The sequence below is a fragment of the Protomyctophum parallelum genome (assembly GCF_964188405.1).
Source record: "Protomyctophum parallelum genome assembly, chromosome: 15".
NCBI classification, from domain to species: Eukaryota; Metazoa; Chordata; class Actinopteri; order Myctophiformes; family Myctophidae; genus Protomyctophum; species Protomyctophum parallelum.
In genome coordinates, this window is record NC_139710.1 from 19,897,190 (window position 1) to 19,916,512 (window position 19,323).

A 19,323-nucleotide genomic window follows, 5' to 3' on the forward strand; every position below is an offset into this window, starting at 1 on the left:
TACTTGGGTTTATTAAAACAACCCACACAGATCTCAAGACAGATTTGTGACTCCTGCAATTTCCAAATGCTACCTGTCTGTAATTCACAAGCTCTGAAAATGAATAGTAAATACGACTGATATCCGGTAATTTACCCACTCCTGTGCAGTCACTTCAACTCCTACTGGAAAGAAAAAAGAATGTATATATATATACACAGTACACGCATTCTTATTTTTTACATTAAAAAAGGAAACAATTACTGCCCGAACACAGGCCAATTGTGTTCATATAGACGCTCGGTTAGACCACATGAACACTTGTGTCCCTATTCTTGGCATAAGCGAACATTCTGCAAAAATAGGCGAACATTTGGCAAATATAACAGATCTACAATCTCACAACGTGTCGTTGCGCTGTGAACTTGTAGATTACTGTTTTCAGCAAAGAGGAAGGAGTCGAGGGACCCCTGGGGTACCTCGATCAACAATGTAATACTGTATAATGGGTTTAAGTGGTTGAAATATATTAGATATTTTTAAATGATTGGTCAAATACCTCCTGGTCTTTTCCTGTGGAGGATGACGTCTTCATTTTCTCAAATTAACGTGCTGAATGTACAGACTGGAGCATTCAGAGATTGTGGAAGAGATGGGCTGGCTTGAGAGACTACACATGCACAGCCCAGGTACAATGACAGGTTCTTTGCTATAATTCATTCATTCATTCAAGTATATAGGTTTCCCTGCAATATCTCTGGTCTTGGTATACTATTTTTGACCTTAAAGATGTGATCAGTATTAGCTCACAAACAAATACAGTGATTAAAATTAATGTCAAGGGCTCATTACCTCCACATTTTATTTTTTATTCTTATTAAATGTTTTATTGGCTGGCGACAGGCCATATAGTGTCACCTTTTTTCTTTTTCTTTGTTATAAGTAGTATAGAACACAACCTCTGGAATACATATTCATGTACAAGGGTTTACTGTGCATTTCCAATGTATTTACTTTTGTTTTGTGTTTATTTGGCAGGGACAATACACTAAAAACAGGGTTTATGTATTACATACTGTACACATGATTAGACGTGACTATGTGTGACATAGTAGCTTATTCAGAGGAGATGTTGATGCCCTGTGACTGACTAATCTTCCGCGATTTGCATTGCAATGTTAGAATCGATATTTTGTGGCCCAAATAAAAATGATGCATCGTGATGTATCAATTAAATCCAGTAACATTTTGTGAATTCATTGCATTTTTAGGAATAATTCTGTATTGAAATTAATCGTGGTGAAATCAGACATTTACACCCCCTACACGTGACCCTTTGGCCAATGTACAACTGTTCGATGCAATGAAACTGTTGCTCTCTCTCTGTCGCACCTCATCACGGTCTATCTGTGCCTCCCTTTGTCATCAGCTGCTAAGACTCTGCAGATCTTCAACATTGAGATGAAGAGCAAGATGAAGGCTCATGCCATGACGGAGGAGGTCATGTTCTGGAAGTGGATCTCGGTCAACACAGTGGCCCTCGTCACCGACGCAGCGGTCTACCACTGGAGCATGGAGGGGGACTCGCAGCCCACCAAGGTGTTCGATCGGCACGCCAGTCTGGCGGGATGTCAGATCATCAACTACAGAACTGACGAGCAACAGAAGTGGCTACTGCTGATAGGGATCTCTGCGCAGGTATGAAAAAGAACCGAAGACCCGAACCGAGAACCGGGGTCGGGTCCAAAATTATTGACTTGTCTCTCAGGCACGGGTCAGACTGGTTTCAATTGCCCCGGCCCACGGGTCTTGGTTGGTCCATTTGAAATGGATGAACCTGTGAGGTCCCGATGACCAGCTTTTTATTATTATTATATTAAACTCTTTAACCTTTTGGTTTTAAAATGAGACTTATGCATTGTAATTAAGAATCCATATTGTCTGTTCTTGCATATTGAATGAGCCACGTTTAACATTAACAGTCAATTTCAAGCACACTGCCCTGCTGAACACCATGGAGGCTTCTTAGCAAAGTGAAATGCAAACTAGTTGGAACGTCATCTGTGTGGAGCATGTTTATGGACATCATCTCCGGTATAAAGTCGACAATAATGTTCTCTGGCTGCAGCACATTTTTGCCCCCATGTTTTAATACTAACTTTATTCTCGTAAATCTGTCCTGCAGCAAAACCGCGTGGTTGGAGCAATGCAGCTGTACTCCGTGGACAGAAAGGTCTCTCAGCCCATCGAGGGTCATGCTGCGGCCTTTGGGGAGTTTAAGGTGGAAGGCAACGACAAACCTTCCACATTATTCTGTTTCGCTGTGCGTTCTCAGGCTGGGGGCAAGGTGAGGGGGCTAGAGATGTCTGTTGAGATTCTACCTGCATTCTCATTTGTGTTTTTTGTCGTGTCAGTGTAACTCTGTGGTGTTCTTTGTTGTTTTTCAAAAGAGAAATCCCTGACTTTCACCACAGATTCTAATGAAAGTTCAACAGTCCCCAAGTTCCCTTACGTTTTCAACCAAAAATGTACACTGTATTATAATCTATTCTCATAGTGTGTATTTTGCGGCTGCCTTTCAGACTCACGCTGTCCTTGTTGTGGTTGTCCTGTCTACCTTGGCTGTTTGTTCATGTGTATGAATTCTTCATTTTTCTCTCAGTTGCATATCATTGAGGTGGGTCAGCCAGCTGCAGGAAACCAGCCATTCACTAAGAAAGCAGTGGATGTGTTCTTCCCTCCAGAGGCCCAAACAGACTTCCCTGTAGCCATGCAGGTAAGGAAGGACCCTCTAGAATTCCTACTTGAATATCGGTTCAATTGACATTGGCTGACATTTTACTCCAATTGTCTCTCTGATGTTTCTTAGATTGGTACGAAGCACGGTGTCATATACTTGATCACAAAGTATGGCTACATCCACCTGTATGACCTGGAGTCTGGAGTGTGCATCTATATGAACAGGATCAGTGCAGAGACCATCTTTGTAACCGCTCCCCATGAACCCACCTCTGGAATAATTGGAGTCAACAAGAAGGGACAGGTGAGAAGCTAGAGTGTCTAGCTGCTAGACAACGAAGGGCCTGGTGTTGAGAGCCAGTGTTTACAAATTTGTCTTGCTATTCCATTCGTGGCAAAACTGGAATTTGGACAGTTCTATACTATTGGAAATTAGTTATTGTAATTTATATCACTTTCTAGGTGTTGTCAGTGTGTGTGGAAGAAGAGAATATTGTCAACTATGCCACAAATGTCCTGCAAAATCCAGACCTGGGCTTGAGGATGGCTGTGAGATCAAACCTGGCTGGCGCTGAGGAGTTGTTTGCCAGGAAGTTCAACACCCTGTTTGCCCAAGGATCTTACTCAGAGGCTGCTAAGGTTGCTGCTTCAGCACCCAAGGTATGGTGTCCCACATATCTCCATTCCTCTGAATACTTTGTAATGCTATAAACATGAAACATTTAACAAATACCCCCTTAACTGCTTGAATCCTAAATACTTAATCCCGTCCTTTTCCCCCTATACACCAAGGGCTCCATTTTTGTCACCGCTAAACCCCTTATCCCTAAACTTCTTTGCCTATTTTTACTATTTTGCAAAACATTATTAAATAGTTAAAATGGTCCGTCCCTAATGGGACTTATCGAGGGTAGCTACTGGGACGTAAGTTGGGACTTGATCACTCCCGGCTGGGTCACCTGAGTGAGGGGTATGATGTTGCGAGACCCGAAACCCTGATGACCTTGGGATACATCAATGCGGATACGTCCCAGGTGCATCCGTTTATGTGTGTATTTTGTTATAGTTCTTCTATTTATAGTGACTCATAGGAATAGACTAAGTGACAACCAGGAATAGTCTGGTGACCACCGGAGAGACGGGTGGCAGCCGGAAATTAGACGGCACCCGGGAGCAGTATGGGTTAGCGCCCCAGCCTGTGTCTTCCGTGAGGAAGAAGCCCAACAAACCCACGGTGAGGCCTTTAGGAGGGCCATGCAAGCCTCAAGCGGAGTCTGCGGCACCACCAAGGGCAAGGTGGAGCCTGCGCAACCGTTGCGGCTTGAGAATCCACCATTCCTGAATAAAGTGCCTGGTGCTGGGAGTCTGGTCCAACGCACAGGGCCTGACCTGGTGAGAGCAGGAGTGGACCTGGTGAGACGTAGGAGGGGCCCGGACAGGTGTCAACCCACAGAGCCTAGTCCTTCCATGTGCCAGAATGGTACCTCCCAGTCCCGGCAGAGTAGTTCAGGAGGAACGGATTGTGTGGCCCTGGTTTTCCCCTAATGGGACTTATCGAGGGTAGCTACTGGGACGTAAGTCGGGACTTGATCACTCCCGGCTGGGTCACCTGAGTGAGGGGTATGATGTTGCGAGACCCGAAACCCCGATGACCTTGGGATACATCACTGAGGATACGTCCCAGGTGCATCCATTTATGTGTGTATTTTGTTATAGTCTACAAGCTCACAACGTGTCAATGTAAATTGGCTAGTTGAACTATTCAAAAATGTTCTTCAAAATAGTAGGCAAAGTAGTTTAGGAATAAGGGGTTTAGCGGTGACGAAAATGGAGCCCTATATCTCTTCGCCAAAAATAGCCAATCTATATATGCTCACAATCTGTCATTTTCTTAACAGCTTTTGTGCTTAAGACGTGGCCGCACGTCCTCTCAATAAATAACTGCGGGGTGCTGAGTATGTATAGGTGTCTTTAGGTCCTTTTAAATGATCAAAACGGGATCGCTGTAATCCATTTTTGACAGCTCCCGTTGCTAGGCAACGCCTTGTTCAGTGCTCCTGGACATGTTTTGCGCATGCGCACATCATTTACTTCCTTTACTACGCTACAGTTGCGTTGCACTTGCATGCCGACCCCTACATTAAATTCCTCCCTTCTCGCTGCTTCAATCGTCCCTCCAGGGTATCCTGCGTACGGCGGAGACAATTCGTAAGTTCCAGAGTGTTCCCGCCCAGCCGGGCCAGGCCTCTCCTCTGCTGCAGTACTTTGGCATCCTATTGGATCAGGGCCAGCTAAACAAGTTTGAGTCTCTGGAGCTGTGCAGGCCTGTCCTACAGCAGGGACGCAAGCAGTTGCTGGAGAAGTGGCTGAAGGAGGACAAGGTAGGAACGGAGTGGTGGGTAAAACAACAGTGGTTAAGGTGCATAACCACATAGGCGCTAATGTAGCCTGACAGCGAGTCGCGAGTGACCTTTGCTGCGTGTCACTCCCCGTCTCGCTCTCTCCCTATTTCCTGTCTCACTCGACTGTACTATTTTAATAAAGGTGGAAAATCCCCCAGAAAATATTTAAAACGAAACGACGGTGTGGGGCACAATCATTCCCAGGAAGGGCTGAACGGTATCTGCGATAATATAGCTTTTTTCCCCCATGACGTGCAGTAACATATGTTGCTATTATTTAATATATTTCTTAAAGATATTTTGAGGGGATGTTCTGCCTTGATTGATATTACAGTGTAGAAAGACAGGAAATGGGAAGGAAGAGAGAGTCAGGGAGTGACATGCGTCAAAGGCTCATCAAAGGCTATGTGGTATGCACCTTAACCACTCTGCTATTGGAAATCCATGTTATGTGTTATTACATTGTTGGTTGATGTATGTAATATTGTAACATGCTGTGTGAGGAGGCTGTGGCTCAGGAGGTAGAGCAGGTCGTCCAATGATCGGTGGGTCGGCAGTTCAAATCCTGGCTCCTCCTGTCCTTTGACTGTTCGGCACGTCAACTCGCCGTTCGCCAGCGCCGCTCGTCGGCAGTCTCCTCCGTGAGATTGTGGAGGTCGTACTGCTGGGGAAGATCGGCGTGTGCACGCATCCGCCTGGGTGACGTCAGACTGCTGGGCGAGTTGCTTTGGCATGGGATGAACTTTGACCAATAAATCACAATGACCTGGCTGGCAACATATATGGGGGCAGGGGTCTGATGTCACATGATGTCACGATGACCTGGGGTGAGCGACGGGGATTTGAGTTGGGTGACGTGACAGAGTCCGCAGTAGTTGACGGTGGAGAGCCGGGGCGCCAAACGGAATGGTACGGTCAAGCACTGCGCATAAGTTTCGCGCTCTACTCGCACACAAGTAGGCCACTCATGGCTCGACAGAGTGCATTTCTAGTTCATTTTGCACCATGTGCTGTTTACACATGACGAGCAGACTCGTCTTAAGGCGTTTAATATCGCTAGAACATTGCCTCGCTGTGTTTCATTCTTTGAACCACTCTGGTTGCTATGCACGGTTGCTAGGGCCCCTCCTGCACTGTTTGTTTTCACTCAACCACACTGTTTTAGGCCGCGTCTTTGCAGAATTTTGCCTCGGAAACTAAAGCGCTGTCCATGGTGTTGAACAGATCGGCGATGTTCGGAGGTCTTTTCTGATTATCCGTTGAGCGCGATGGGAACATTGGCATTTTCTAGAGCTAGTATGGACCTCATTTTAGCTCGGTAGCATTAACGCTAATACTTTAGCATTCAAGATGGAAGCCTAAAACGGAAGCGCATCACAGTGGAATGGCCAGAATTCCCCAGCGCCAGCGCCATACCACCTTCGTCCAGCAGGCGGCACTGAGTCAATGTGTTAATGTGGATGTGCCTCAAATGTAGACCTGAAAAAACACTTTAAATGTCTCATCACACCAGTTATGGACTAAACATCAGTATTCAATATCATCACGTGTTCCATATCCCTACACTTCTGTAATTGCACTATTCAGTAACATGCCTTCTTGTTGTGCATTCTTTTACTGTATTCATTTATATCCATTTGTATTTTTGTTTTGTTAAAACACAATATCTTTTCATAAGCAGAACTGGAAGTATATAACATAGCACCATCGTCATACTTTGTTACCTTGTTCAATCTAGCTATTGTGCAGTATAATCTGCAGCTCTGTTGAACATGTCCCATGTGATTGTGTTTCCGTGCTATAGCTGGAGTGTTCAGAGGAGCTAGGGGACTTGGTCAAAGCTTCAGACCCAACCCTGGCCCTTAGTGTTTATCTCAGAGCCAACGTCCCCAACAAGGTCATCCAGTGCTTTGCTGAGACCGGCCAGTTCCAGAAGATTGTCCTCTATGCCAAAAAGGTAATTCAAAACTGATCTCAGCACTGATCTCAGCACTCAGCACAGTGTTTCAAGCATTCTGTTCTACTTTAGCTATTGAAAAATAGCAGATCTACAAGCTCTACGAACTTGTAGGTCTGCTATTTTTGAAAAGTCGTGAAAATGTGGCACAAATCTTTAAATATATATTTCAGAGTGAACATTTTTAACTAAAATATTGGCTTCTGGGGGGGTCCCTGAAACTACATATTTTGAGATGGGGGTCCGTGGCCCAATAGAGATAATTCTGGGGGTCCTTGACATGAAAAAGGTTGAGGACCACTGACATAGAAACATGGGTTTTTTAATCGACCTCAGTCCAGAATGTGTTAACAGCATGATGTTTATATGGTTTGCTGCAGGTGGGCTACACTCCAGACTGGGTGTTTTTGTTGAGGAACGTGATGCGGGTCAGTCCAGAGCAAGGTCTACAATTTGCGCAAATGCTGGTCCAAGACGAGGAACCTCTGGCCAACATCAACCAGGTGAACACACACGCACATGCACGCCAACATCAACCAGGTGAACACACACGCACATGCACGCCAACATCAACCATGTGAACACACACACACACACACACACACGCACGCCAACATCAACCAGGTGAACACACACGCACATGCACGCCAACATCAACCAGGTGAACACACACGCACATGCACGCCAACATCAACCAGGTGAACACACACGCACATGCACGCCAACATCAACCATGTGAACACACACACACACACACACACGCACGCCAACATCAACCAGGTGAACACACATGCACGCCAACATCAACCAGGTGAACACACACGCACATGCACGCCAACATCAACCATGTGAACACACACACACACGCACGCCAACATCAACCAGGTGAACACACACGCACATGTACGCCAAAATCAACCAGTTATTACTCACTCACTCACTCACTCACTCACGCACTCACTCCCTCCTTAACATGAAACACTACTCCTACATGTACCCTCCTTTTAAAAATGCACACACTCACGGTTCCCCAGAGTGGGAGCCGTCCTCTGTGTTATTCCAGATGTGCCAGCGATGCCTGGAATTAACTGACTTGGCGACTGCCTCCTCCTTTTAAAGCCACACCACATCTCTGTGCTCAGTCTTGATCCTAACCAGGAAACCTGACCTGATGCTGTCCTAAGCAACACTGGCTTCTCTCAGCTGTGACCTTTATAGTCATTAAAACCCAAAGCATTGCAACATCTGGGTCCCAGACCTCTGATTCCTAACCCTAGCATCCTTATTCTGGGGCTAACAATCAGCGAAAATAGCAGTAATACAAGTTGTGAGCTTTTAGACTGACAATTTTCGTCAACGATGTCTAGTGTAGAGTAAAATGGAATGGGTCCTAGTATAGAGCCCTTGGGAATCCGATATACTAAGTGTAGGGTTTAAGTGGCTAATAGTCTTTATGGAGTGAGATAAACAGACTGGATAGGGCTCATAAAACATCTGCAATTGAATCATTTCATCAAGCTTTCTCCTTTCTCTTTGCCCTTCCTGGTAGATAGTAGATGTTTTCATGGAGGGGAGTCTTATCCAGCAGTGCACCTCCTTCCTGTTGGATGCTCTGAAGAACAACCGGCCAGCAGAGGGACACCTGCAGACACGTTTACTGGAGATGAACCTCATACACGCCCCTCAGGTATACTGGACATTCTTTCAATAATGTCTTGCCTCAACGCTAACAATTGGCAACAACTGCTCTGATCACGTTAAGTGTGTGTGTGTGTGTGTGTGTGTGTGTGTGTGTGTGCTCTCTAGGTAGCTGATGCAATTCTGGGGAACCAGATGTTCACCCACTACGACCGTCCCCACATCGCTCAGCTGTGTGAGAAGGCTGGTCTGCTCCAGAGAGCTCTGGAACACTACACTGACCTGTACGATATAAAACGAGCTGTGGTACACACGCATCTGCTCAACCCTGAGGTATGCTACTGTGTTTGTGTTCGTGTGAAGTCATTTCTTCACTCTTTTAATAGGATGACATTGTTCTTAAATTATCTCTCCGTCTAACTGTTGCTCTGTTTCTGCTGTTGTCTCTTGTCGTCTTCCTTTCTCCTTTTACTAAATAAGTAATGTTTTCATTTATACCTCCCTCCAGTGGCTGGTGAACTTCTTTGGCTCTCTGTCAGTAGAAGACTCGGTGGAGTGCCTCAGGGCCATGCTGGCGGCTAATATAAGGCAGAACTTGCAGCTTTCTGTCCAGGTCGCAACGAAATATCATGAGCAGCTGGGCACACAGACACTGGTGGAGTTATTTGAGTCGTTCAAGAGTTATGAGGGTAGGCGCTACCTAAATCTAAAGGGGGGGGGGGGAAAGACAGGTGTTTGTGGTTGGTCTGAGCCTTAGGGCTGAAGTCATAATTGTATGTACAACCGGGTGATGTTCATTCATTCTCACTCAGTGGTTGTTTTAAAACAACTTGTCTCATATGATAATGCAAGATGTAACTGATGCCAATTTCCCCTGACTTACTCCTTTCTGTTCAAGGCTTGTTTTACTTCCTGGGGTCGATTGTGAACTTTAGCCAGGAAGCTGACGTTCACTTTAAATACATCCAGGCAGCTTGTAAGACAGGCCAGATCAAAGAGGTGGAGAGAATCTGCCGAGAGAGCAACTGCTATGAGCCAGAGAAGGTCAAAAACTTCCTTAAGGTAAGAAGTTGCAGTCATTATTCATAATGATCAGTCCCAAAAATGTGTGTCACAGAAAGCTAATATGAATGATGTACACGTACAACGTGGCCATTAATTGGATAACACGGACACCTTATGCGTTTGTCATCCAATCAGGAAGCAAAGCTCACAGACCAGCTCCCTCTCATCATTGTGTGTGACCGATTTGACTTTGTCCATGACCTGGTCCTCTACCTCTACCGTAACAGTCTGCAGAAGTACATTGAAATCTACGTACAGAAAGTAAGCCAGAGAACCACTGCTTTTCTGATGATGTCTTTAATGTTGGGCTGCTTTCTTGTTACACAGTGGTTTGTTTTGTCTCGTTTAATTTGGGGATTTGGTTTCCAGGTGAACCCCAGTCGTCTGCCGGTGGTTATAGGTGGTCTGTTGGACGTGGACTGCGCTGAGGACGTCATTAAGAACCTGATCATGGTTGTCCGAGGACAGTTTTCCACTGATGAACTTGTGGCAGAGGTGGAGAAGAGGAACAGGTGATGAACAATGACGAGCCAATCAACGCGGTTCGCTTTGTCATGGTCCAGAATATATGTAACAACCTAAAAAGGAAAACTATATCGATGATGAATTATTCAAATCTTCTCTTAGGTTAAAACTCTTGCTGCCATGGCTGGAGTCCCGTATCCATGAAGGCTGCGAGGAGCCCGCCACCCACAATGCCCTGGCAAAGATCTACATCGACAGCAACAACACACCTGAGCGCTTCCTGAAGGAGAACCCGTTCTACGACAGTGCTGTAGTGGGACGCTACTGCGAGAAGAGAGATCCCCACCTGGCCTGCGTTGCCTATGAGAGGGGCCAGTGTGACCTGGACCTGATCAAGGTGTGTGTGTGGCTGAATTCCAAAAATAAATTATGTCAAGGAGTCGGACCCCCAAATTGTTATGTATTTGGCCGAGGACCCCCATCTGAAAAGGATTTGTGCCAGGGATACCCAGAATAGAAGAAACGTATAACTTATGGATAAAGTGGTGAATTGTTGTAATGCTGTATTATCAAATTTAGGGTCCCCAGATCCCACTTTGAGAACATCTGGTTTAGATTATCTGACATTATAACGAGATCTTAATTTTCATGTATACATAACTGAGGCCATTCCTAGGAACAATTAAGTAGTGGTGTGTTTATTTCTGCTCTAGGTGTGCAATGAGAACTCGCTGTTCAAGAGCGAAGCTCGGTACCTGGTGCGACGGAAAGATCCGGAGCTATGGGTAAACGTCCTGGAAGAGAACAACCCCTTCAGAAGACAGCTCATTGATCAGGTCTGTTTTTCTCTGTTGTGTTGTCACGTTTAAAAATAATTACAGGACAGAATGGAGGAAACGCAGCATTACAAGAACAAGAACGCAAAGAAACAGGAAAAAAGTTTCCTTTGGCACACACAGTATAACCATCCAGCACTGCAGCCAAATGGGAGATGGGCTGGGTGAATATACAGCATTGAAATTCCCTAGGAAATGCAGACGGGATACTGAATAGGTTCTTCCCCCTGGGGCCTCTTGACTATCTTCTCATTGTTCTGTCTCAGGTGGTGCAGACAGCCCTGTCGGAGACCCAGGACCCAGAGGAGGTGTCCGTGACGGTCAAGGCCTTCATGACCGCAGACCTGCCCAATGAGCTCATTGAGCTGCTGGAGAAGATTGTACTGGACAACTCTGTCTTCAGCGAGCACAGGTGCAGTAGAAGTAGCACTGCAATAGACGAGTGGTTTTCAACCTTTTTCATATTGAGGTCAATTATTTCAGTATTATTATTCAGTATTTGAGCCATGGACCACCATTTGATGAGATTTAGCCTCTCGGAACCAAAACTAAAGAATATTTTGTCGTTGTTGGATACGATTTTGTCCATCCATGCTGTATTGATGTTGGTACCATAGGAAAGATAACAGGTAAACGATGATCAACATTCTACATTCTCTAGTGTAGACTTCTTGTAAATTAACTGCTGCTGCCTGCAGATATTTAACAATGATTTATCTCTTGAGAGTGTAAAATGAAACCAATGGACCCATAAGGGGCCATTGGTTTAATTTTAAACTCTAAAAGAGTTAAAGATCTCTAAGGGTCCAAACTCTGGGGACCACCTGGAATCACCTCAAGGACCACTGGTGGTCCCTGGACCACTGGTTGCAAACCACTGCAATAGACCACTCTAGTGATGGAATTATGCATTCCTGTTTGTGGTACAGTCTTCATTGTTAATTCAAGATTATTTTCAAATTATCAAATTATCAATCTTTTTATTTTTGTATCCATTTAGAAACCTCCAAAACCTGCTGATTTTGACAGCCATCAAAGCGGACCGCACTCGTGTGATGGAATACATAAACAGACTAGACAACTACGATGCCCCAGACATCGCGAACATCGCCATCAGCAATGAACTCTTTGAGGAAGCCTTTGCCATTTTCAAGAAGTTCGACGTCAACACCTCCGCCATACAGGTAGTGGTCATGGAAGCGTCTTTCCCCATTTCACTGAATGTGACAAGTTGCTAGCCTTTTACCATCTCGTGGACATAGCATGTCTCAAAGACGGCAATTATTTTACTGTGAGGAGAATTTCTCACTGGTTAAAAAAAACATATAACCAGTGTTACTGGTAACACTTGACATTACATAATGTCTTAGACTCTCCTGGCAGAGGTAATTGCAACAATGTCTGAAATACAGTAAATACCAGTCCATCCATAAATATGAGCTCCCAACTCAATATCATTCACAACTACAGATCCCACAAGTGTATAAATGTCCCTGTACACAGATTGCAGGTTATGTCACTATCATGCTGAGTGCTACTGTGAGTTCTCAGACACAATAATTGATGAGACCGTTTTGTAATTAAGCACTCGTGCACTTTATTGTCTACAAATGTATATTTACAACACCTTTGTTGGGTGTTTAAATCAAAGTCTGTGCCAATGAACCATTTCACACTCTTTCTACTGGTTTTCTCTTTGGTGTTGTGTGTGTATAGCTACTCCCATGAGTGTGAGTCACTTCCCCCATTACCACCCACCATCTCACCCGGCTATGAGACCGCAACTGCAACAAAATCTCTGCTTAAATGTGGGCAAAGTAAAAAAACAGTTTCCTCACTAGCTGCATATGGCAATGTTCAGGGCCCATATGGAGTTTCAGAAGGACAGAGTTCTGTTCATTCTATACTGAGAAATGGTGGTGTCATTTTCAGCAATCCAGCAGTGTAAATAATTATCATTAGCAACAGCTCTGCTTTTACATTTGTCATTGAGACAAAATTCTCCGCCATAGTCTTGTGTAACCCTAACTATTCAAAAATAGCATAAATAGCAGATCTAAAAGCTTATTAAACATTTTTGGAAAGTGTTTTGCCTATAATGGAATGCCCAAAATATGGATGCTGTGTTGTAAGTGGCTAAAGTCATCTCAAGAGCCTAGTAAGTAAGTAAAATCTGACTTCCCTACTGTGCTGCAATTGCAGACACTTTCAATCATCCTACTCAAGTATTGTGGCATCTTCTGATGGGTTTTTATTTCTATTTGAAAAACTCATGGGGTGGCATAGGGCAAGTAATGTAAACGTGTATGGCCAAACACTGGTAACTGCAGCAACCCTAGTGCTTATGAGAGATTATATTCTGGATTCCCTACCCACCACCCCACTTCCTAGGTACTGATAGAGCACATAAGCAACTTGGACCGAGCCTATGAGTTTGCCGAGCGCTGCAATGAGCCTGCTGTGTGGAGCCAGCTGGCTAGGGCTCAGCTGCAACGAGACCTTGTCAAGGAGGCCATCGACTCGTACATCAAGGCTGACGACCCCTCCGCATACATGGAGGTGGTCAATGCTGCCAGCAAGAACAGTAAGGTTTTGCACTGCGGTATTTGTACAGTGTTGTTTTTGTACTCTTATTTTTATATTTTTACACACTTCAGTTTGTTCACCCATGCTCTTCTTATTCCCGCAGACAACTGGGAAGATTTGGTGAAGTTCCTACAGATGGCTCGGAAGAAAGCCAGGGAGTCGTACGTGGAGACTGAGCTGATCTTTGCTTTGGCGAAAACAAACCGCTTGGCCGAGCTGGAAGAGTTCATCAGCGGGCCCAACAATGCACACATACAGCAGGTAGAGCTGCTCTACTGGATTATGTGCTTTGAAAATGGACACATTTCACTTCACCTGAATGCTGGACACTCACTAACAAGCACGTACATATCTCTAATTCTCTCTATCTCTCTCTCGCTCTCTTTCACCAGGTGGGCGATAGGTGTTATGAGGAGGGAATGTATGATGCAGCCAAGCTCCTGTATAACAACGTGTCCAACTTTGCTCGCCTGGCGTCCACGCTGGTCCACCTGGGAGAGTACCAAGCAGCGGTTGACAGTGCTAGGAAAGCTAACAGCACGCGGACATGGAAGGAGGTATCTGTCTCTCACTCACGCACGCACGCACGCACGCACGCACGCACACACACACACACACACACACACACACACACACACACACACACACACACACACACACACACACAAAATGACCTGCTTATTGTGTATGTGTGTGTAAGCTGAGTGGTGGCAACTTATTTGGGGAATAAAAACACTGTTTTAGCCTCAGCTTTTTCACCAAGTACAGCACATGTGGCTTAAAAGGGGCCATCAATCATCATACCCAGATATTTATTTAAGAGTTATTAACAACCTCTATCTATTTCACTTCCCTCAAGAGTGACCACTGAAGGGATATTTTGTGGCCTATTCTTAGAGTTGGTCTTGTCTGCATTAAGCACTAGATCCAGCTGAAATGGCATATTTTGCACAACAATAAAAGCCTTTCCAAGTAGTTATTTACATCACCTTTGCTATTTTCATCATGGAGTATGTTTGTATTTTCTTAAAGGCAGGCCTATTTATATATCGCCATTAATAGGTGAGTTGTGGTCAAGTGTGAGCTACATATTGGTTCATGCTAGAGAACTTGCGTAGGAAAAGTATAGAGTAGAGTAGTAGACACTCAATAGCCAAATTCCAATACCCCAACTTCCACACTTGCGCACTCCAATTGCATATTAGTCCCGCCTCCAAGCGAGGAGGAGAGGATTATATGTGATTCCGGAGGAATCAAGCCGGCTGGACTGACAGACTCCTCACTCGCTCACTCGCTACCCCTGCATTTCATGTAACTGTAGATGCTATATTTCTTATAGGCCTAATGTATGTTTGACATACATTCTCGCACAACAAACGGCATAATTGTATAAATAAAAATCAACCAATTATTTTATTTGGTTGCTTCAGTAGCTTATAGATACTTCACTTTCAAACTGTTCAACACACGCATGCAAGGCAAGCACGTTATGTTTACATTTTAGCACATTATGTTTACATGATGTGCGTACACAGAACTATGTTTCGTCGGCTCTAAAACATCCCTAGGCTTTGAAATCCGTGACACAGCAATATAGTTATTTCTTTTTAGACTTTTCTCTCCCGGACAGCGTAGTCATGGATTTCCCTCTCATAGCCAGAGAGACGGTCCATCCAATAACAGAACTGATAGTCAAACAACACTTCCGGTGAGAGGACAAGAACAGGGAAGGCTGAAGGATTCTTTTTTTTTTTTTTTTAAGATATTTTTTTGCGGCTTACGCCTTTTATTGATTTTTGAAGGGACAGACAGTAGGCTGACAGGAAACGGGAGAGAGATGGGGGGATGACATGCAGTAAAGGCCGTGTCGGGTCCGGGAGTCGAACCCGCGGCACACTGCGACTGGATTACCAGTCAATTTACAATTTACAATTTAGGCATTTAGCAGACGCTCTTAATCCAGAGCGACTTACATTTAAGCAAGAACAAAGCATGGGAATACATCACATAAAAAGCATTTATCATGAAACATGCGTAAGCTAAGAAAGTAACAGTGGAATATTTATATAGTGAAACTATACATACACTATACATATAAACTATACATCTTTACTACTATGCTATATATGTGTACTATGGCGTGCTATGACTACATACAATACAATTACAGTGCTGTCTACATAACATGCTATAAGTCTGTATCAAATGCTATATAATCCAACAGAAATGCTATCTAAGGGTTTAGGGTAAGTGCTAAGGGCCATGATGGAGTCTGAAAAGGTGGGTTTTCAGGCTACGGCGGAAGATTGGGAGTGATGCTGCAGTTCTGACTGCAATGGGAAGTGCATTCCACAGTTTTGGAGCCAGAAGGGAGAAGAGTTTGGGACGTGTGGAGCGTTGTCCCGGCGTTTTTAGTGAGGGTACTTCCAGCTTCCCTGCGTTGGCTGATCTGAGTGCGCGGGAGGGTTTGTAGGGTTCAATCATACTTGTAAGATATGGGGGAGCCATACCTTTGGTTGCTTTGAATGCCAGCATCAGAGTTTTGTATTCTGTGCGGGCAGCGACCGGGAGCCAGTGGAGGGAGCGGAGCAGGGGGGAGACATGTGAGAATTTTGGCTGGTTGAAGACCAAGCGAGCTGCTGCATTTTGGATCAGCTGGAGAGGCTTAAGTGCACATGCTGGTAGGCCAGTAAGGAGGGAGTTACAGTAGTCGAGTTTTGATAAGACTGTTGTCTGGATTAGGAGCTGGGCTGATTCCTGGGTGAGGAACGGTCTAATTCGTCGTATGTTATAGAGTGTGAACCTACAGGATCGAGTGACAGCTGTGATGTGAGGTTTGAACGAGAGCTGACTGTCCAGGACAACACCAAGATTCCTGGCTGTTGGGACAGACGTTACCAGGGCGTTGTCTACGGAAATAGTTAGCTCCCGCATAGGGCAGGACTTAGCTGGGAAGAAGAGAAGCTCAGTCTTGTCTGGGTTCAGCTTGTCCGGTGCCCAGACCGTTACGCTACGGCCTGGGCCGGCTGAAGGATTCTTGATGTACACTCGCTGTTTCACGCTCCAATCAGCTTGGAGTGTCAAAGCTAGAGGAGTATCTCTCTCTATCTCTAGCCAATTTGTTTTTGGCTTTTTGCTTTTATTGATAGTTACTAGTGAAGAATGACACGAAAGAGGGGGAGAGACAAGGTCAGCAAAGGTCGTCATGAATGGGACTTGAACATGTGACGCGCTGACAGTGATAGCCCAGAGCCGGCATGTGCCTGGACCACTAGGCCAGCGGGAACCCCATCTCTAGTGGTTCTAATGGCTGAACATATCTGTCCTCTGATTGGCACCTCAATGTAGACAGTACAGAGTCAAATTAGAACTCGACTACAGCGGCTGTGACTCGCGGCGAATGTGGAGCGGACTGCAGGCGGTTACGGGCTATAAACCCAAGTCAGGTAATATCACTGACACCTCCGCGTCTTTACCAGACGAGCTGAACAACTTTTTTGCCCGCTTCGAGGCTCACAACTCGGACCCAGCCACTGCGCAGAGCGCACCGGAGGCGGTGGACCTGCAGGTGACGCAGAGGTCTGTGAGTAAAGCGCTCCAAAAAGTTAATGCTCATAAAGCTGCAGGGCCAGACGGGATAGCCTCTCGTGTCCTTAAGACATGCTATAACCAGCTGTCATGGGTATACACAGACATATTTAACCTGTCCCTGTCATTGTGCGTGGTGCCATTGTGTTTTAAAAAAACAATAATTGTACCCATTGCCAAGAAAAAACCTGTTACCTGTCTCAATGATTATCGACCTGTTGCTTTGACATCTGTTCTCATGAAATGCCTGGAGAAAATGGTTATCTCTTATATCAAGAGCATAATTCCTGCTAGTATTGATCCTTTACAGTTTGCTTACTGTGCAAATAGATCTGTGGATGATGCAATCTCTCTTGCTTTACACACTGCCCTGGTACATCTAGACAAGAAAAGCTCTTATGTCAGACTACTGTTCATAGACTATAGTTCCGCATTTAACACTATTGTACCATCTAAATTAGTGTTGAAACTCAGTGGACTTGGTGTGGGCAGCTCCATCTGTAACTGGCTATTTGATTTTCTGACGGGTAGGCCCCAGTGTGTTCGCATAGGAGAGAGAAGCTCATCCACAATTCTCACCAGAACCGGTGCGCCCCAAGGCTGCTGCCTCAGTCCTCTGCTGTACAGCTTGTTTACGTTTGATTGTGTCGCCAGATACGAGAATAACATCATAATTAAATTTGCGGATGATACCACAGTGATCGGACTAATAACCGACGGTGATGAGAGGGCCTATAGGAGGGAGATAGAGGATCTAACTCTATGGTGCGATAACAATAACCTCTCACTTAACACCAATAAGACCAAAGAAATCATTGTAGACTTTAGGAAGTCCAAAGGCATCCACACCCCCATTTCCATCAAAGGGTCATCTGTCGACATAGTTGATAACTTTAAATTCCTGGGCATACATATCACAGACACATTCACATGGTCACTCAACAACGAGTACATCCTCAAGAAGGCGCAGCAGCGACTGTACTTTCTGAGGCGCCTTAAAAAATTTGGCTTAAGTACAAAAGGACTAGTGAACTTTTATCGCTGTATAATTGAAAGTGTCTTAACTGGCTGTATCACAGTGTGGTACGGTAACACGACCGCTCAGGACTGCAACAGGTTGCAGAGGACCATTAAAACAGCAGCTAAAATCATCGGCACTACAGAATTACCCAGTCTCCATAACATCTACACCACTCGCTGTATGAAAAAAGCCCATAACATCATGGAAGACACCAGCCACCCCGCAAATACCCTGTTCAAACTACTCCCCTCCAAAAAACGCTACCAGAGCATCAAATCTCGTACCACCCGTCTCAGTAACAGTTTTTACCCCCAGGCAGTCAGGCTGCTGAACAGCTGACCTTGAACTGTATTGCACTTCACTTCACTTGCACTTTCTTTTACTGTTTTTTGTCTTTTCTTGCACTATAGATGTTTGTTTATGTCCTGTGTATGTAAGACGGAGAGTGCTCTGAGCAAAATAAATTTCATTGTATGTATACTCTGTATCTATACAAATGACAAATAAACCTGAACCTGAACCTGAACCTGAACCAGCTACCATTAGAAATGAAAGACTGACTGCTACTTGGTCGTTTGTTGTTACTGCTGGTGTGAGCACACGGTTTGAACATTATTGGACAGTTTTTGGTGGCTCATGTTCAGTTTATAGCATACTGTAACGTGGGAGACTTGTACTCTGCCAAGAACAAAGTGCTAAGTAACTACTTGTTGACTTCCTCCCTGCCCCTGTAAGGTGTGCTTTGCGTGTGTGGACGGCGAGGAGTTCCGCCTGGCTCAGATCTGTGGGCTCCACATAGTGATCCATGCTGACGAACTGGAGGACCTGATCAGTTACTACCAGGACCGGGGCTACTACGAGGAGCTCATCGCCCTGCTGGAGGCGGCTCTGGGCCTGGAGAGGGCTCACATGGGCATGTTCACTGAGCTGGCCATCCTCTACTCCAAGTTCAAACCCCAGAAGATGAGGGAGCACCTGGAGCTCTTCTGGTCCAGAGTCAACATCCCTAAGGTACCGTGTATGTGTTGTGCATGTATATTATGTTGC

At 45.1% G+C, this 19,323-nt stretch overlaps 1 protein-coding gene across 2 annotated transcripts in view; it reads left to right on the forward strand.

Annotated features, from left to right (window-relative positions):
• Positions 1–19,323, forward strand: part of cltcl1 (clathrin, heavy chain-like 1) — a 36,340-nt gene that overhangs the window by 9,185 nt on the left and 7,832 nt on the right. For both annotated transcript variants that reach the window (XM_083784775.1, XM_083784776.1), the window contains exons 3-24: positions 1,409–1,677; positions 2,165–2,326; positions 2,642–2,755; positions 2,849–3,022; positions 3,181–3,378; positions 4,899–5,099; positions 6,925–7,077; positions 7,458–7,580; positions 8,627–8,764; positions 8,884–9,048; positions 9,224–9,404; positions 9,614–9,777; positions 9,916–10,041; positions 10,150–10,292; positions 10,408–10,642; positions 10,959–11,081; positions 11,348–11,493; positions 12,082–12,265; positions 13,473–13,665; positions 13,771–13,928; positions 14,060–14,224; positions 19,012–19,287. In XM_083784775.1, coding sequence (XP_083640901.1) covers positions 1,409–1,677; positions 2,165–2,326; positions 2,642–2,755; positions 2,849–3,022; positions 3,181–3,378; positions 4,899–5,099; positions 6,925–7,077; positions 7,458–7,580; positions 8,627–8,764; positions 8,884–9,048; positions 9,224–9,404; positions 9,614–9,777; positions 9,916–10,041; positions 10,150–10,292; positions 10,408–10,642; positions 10,959–11,081; positions 11,348–11,493; positions 12,082–12,265; positions 13,473–13,665; positions 13,771–13,928; positions 14,060–14,224; positions 19,012–19,287 — 3,791 coding nt within the window. The remainder of the gene's footprint in view (positions 1–1,408; positions 1,678–2,164; positions 2,327–2,641; positions 2,756–2,848; positions 3,023–3,180; positions 3,379–4,898; positions 5,100–6,924; positions 7,078–7,457; positions 7,581–8,626; positions 8,765–8,883; positions 9,049–9,223; positions 9,405–9,613; positions 9,778–9,915; positions 10,042–10,149; positions 10,293–10,407; positions 10,643–10,958; positions 11,082–11,347; positions 11,494–12,081; positions 12,266–13,472; positions 13,666–13,770; positions 13,929–14,059; positions 14,225–19,011; positions 19,288–19,323) is intronic.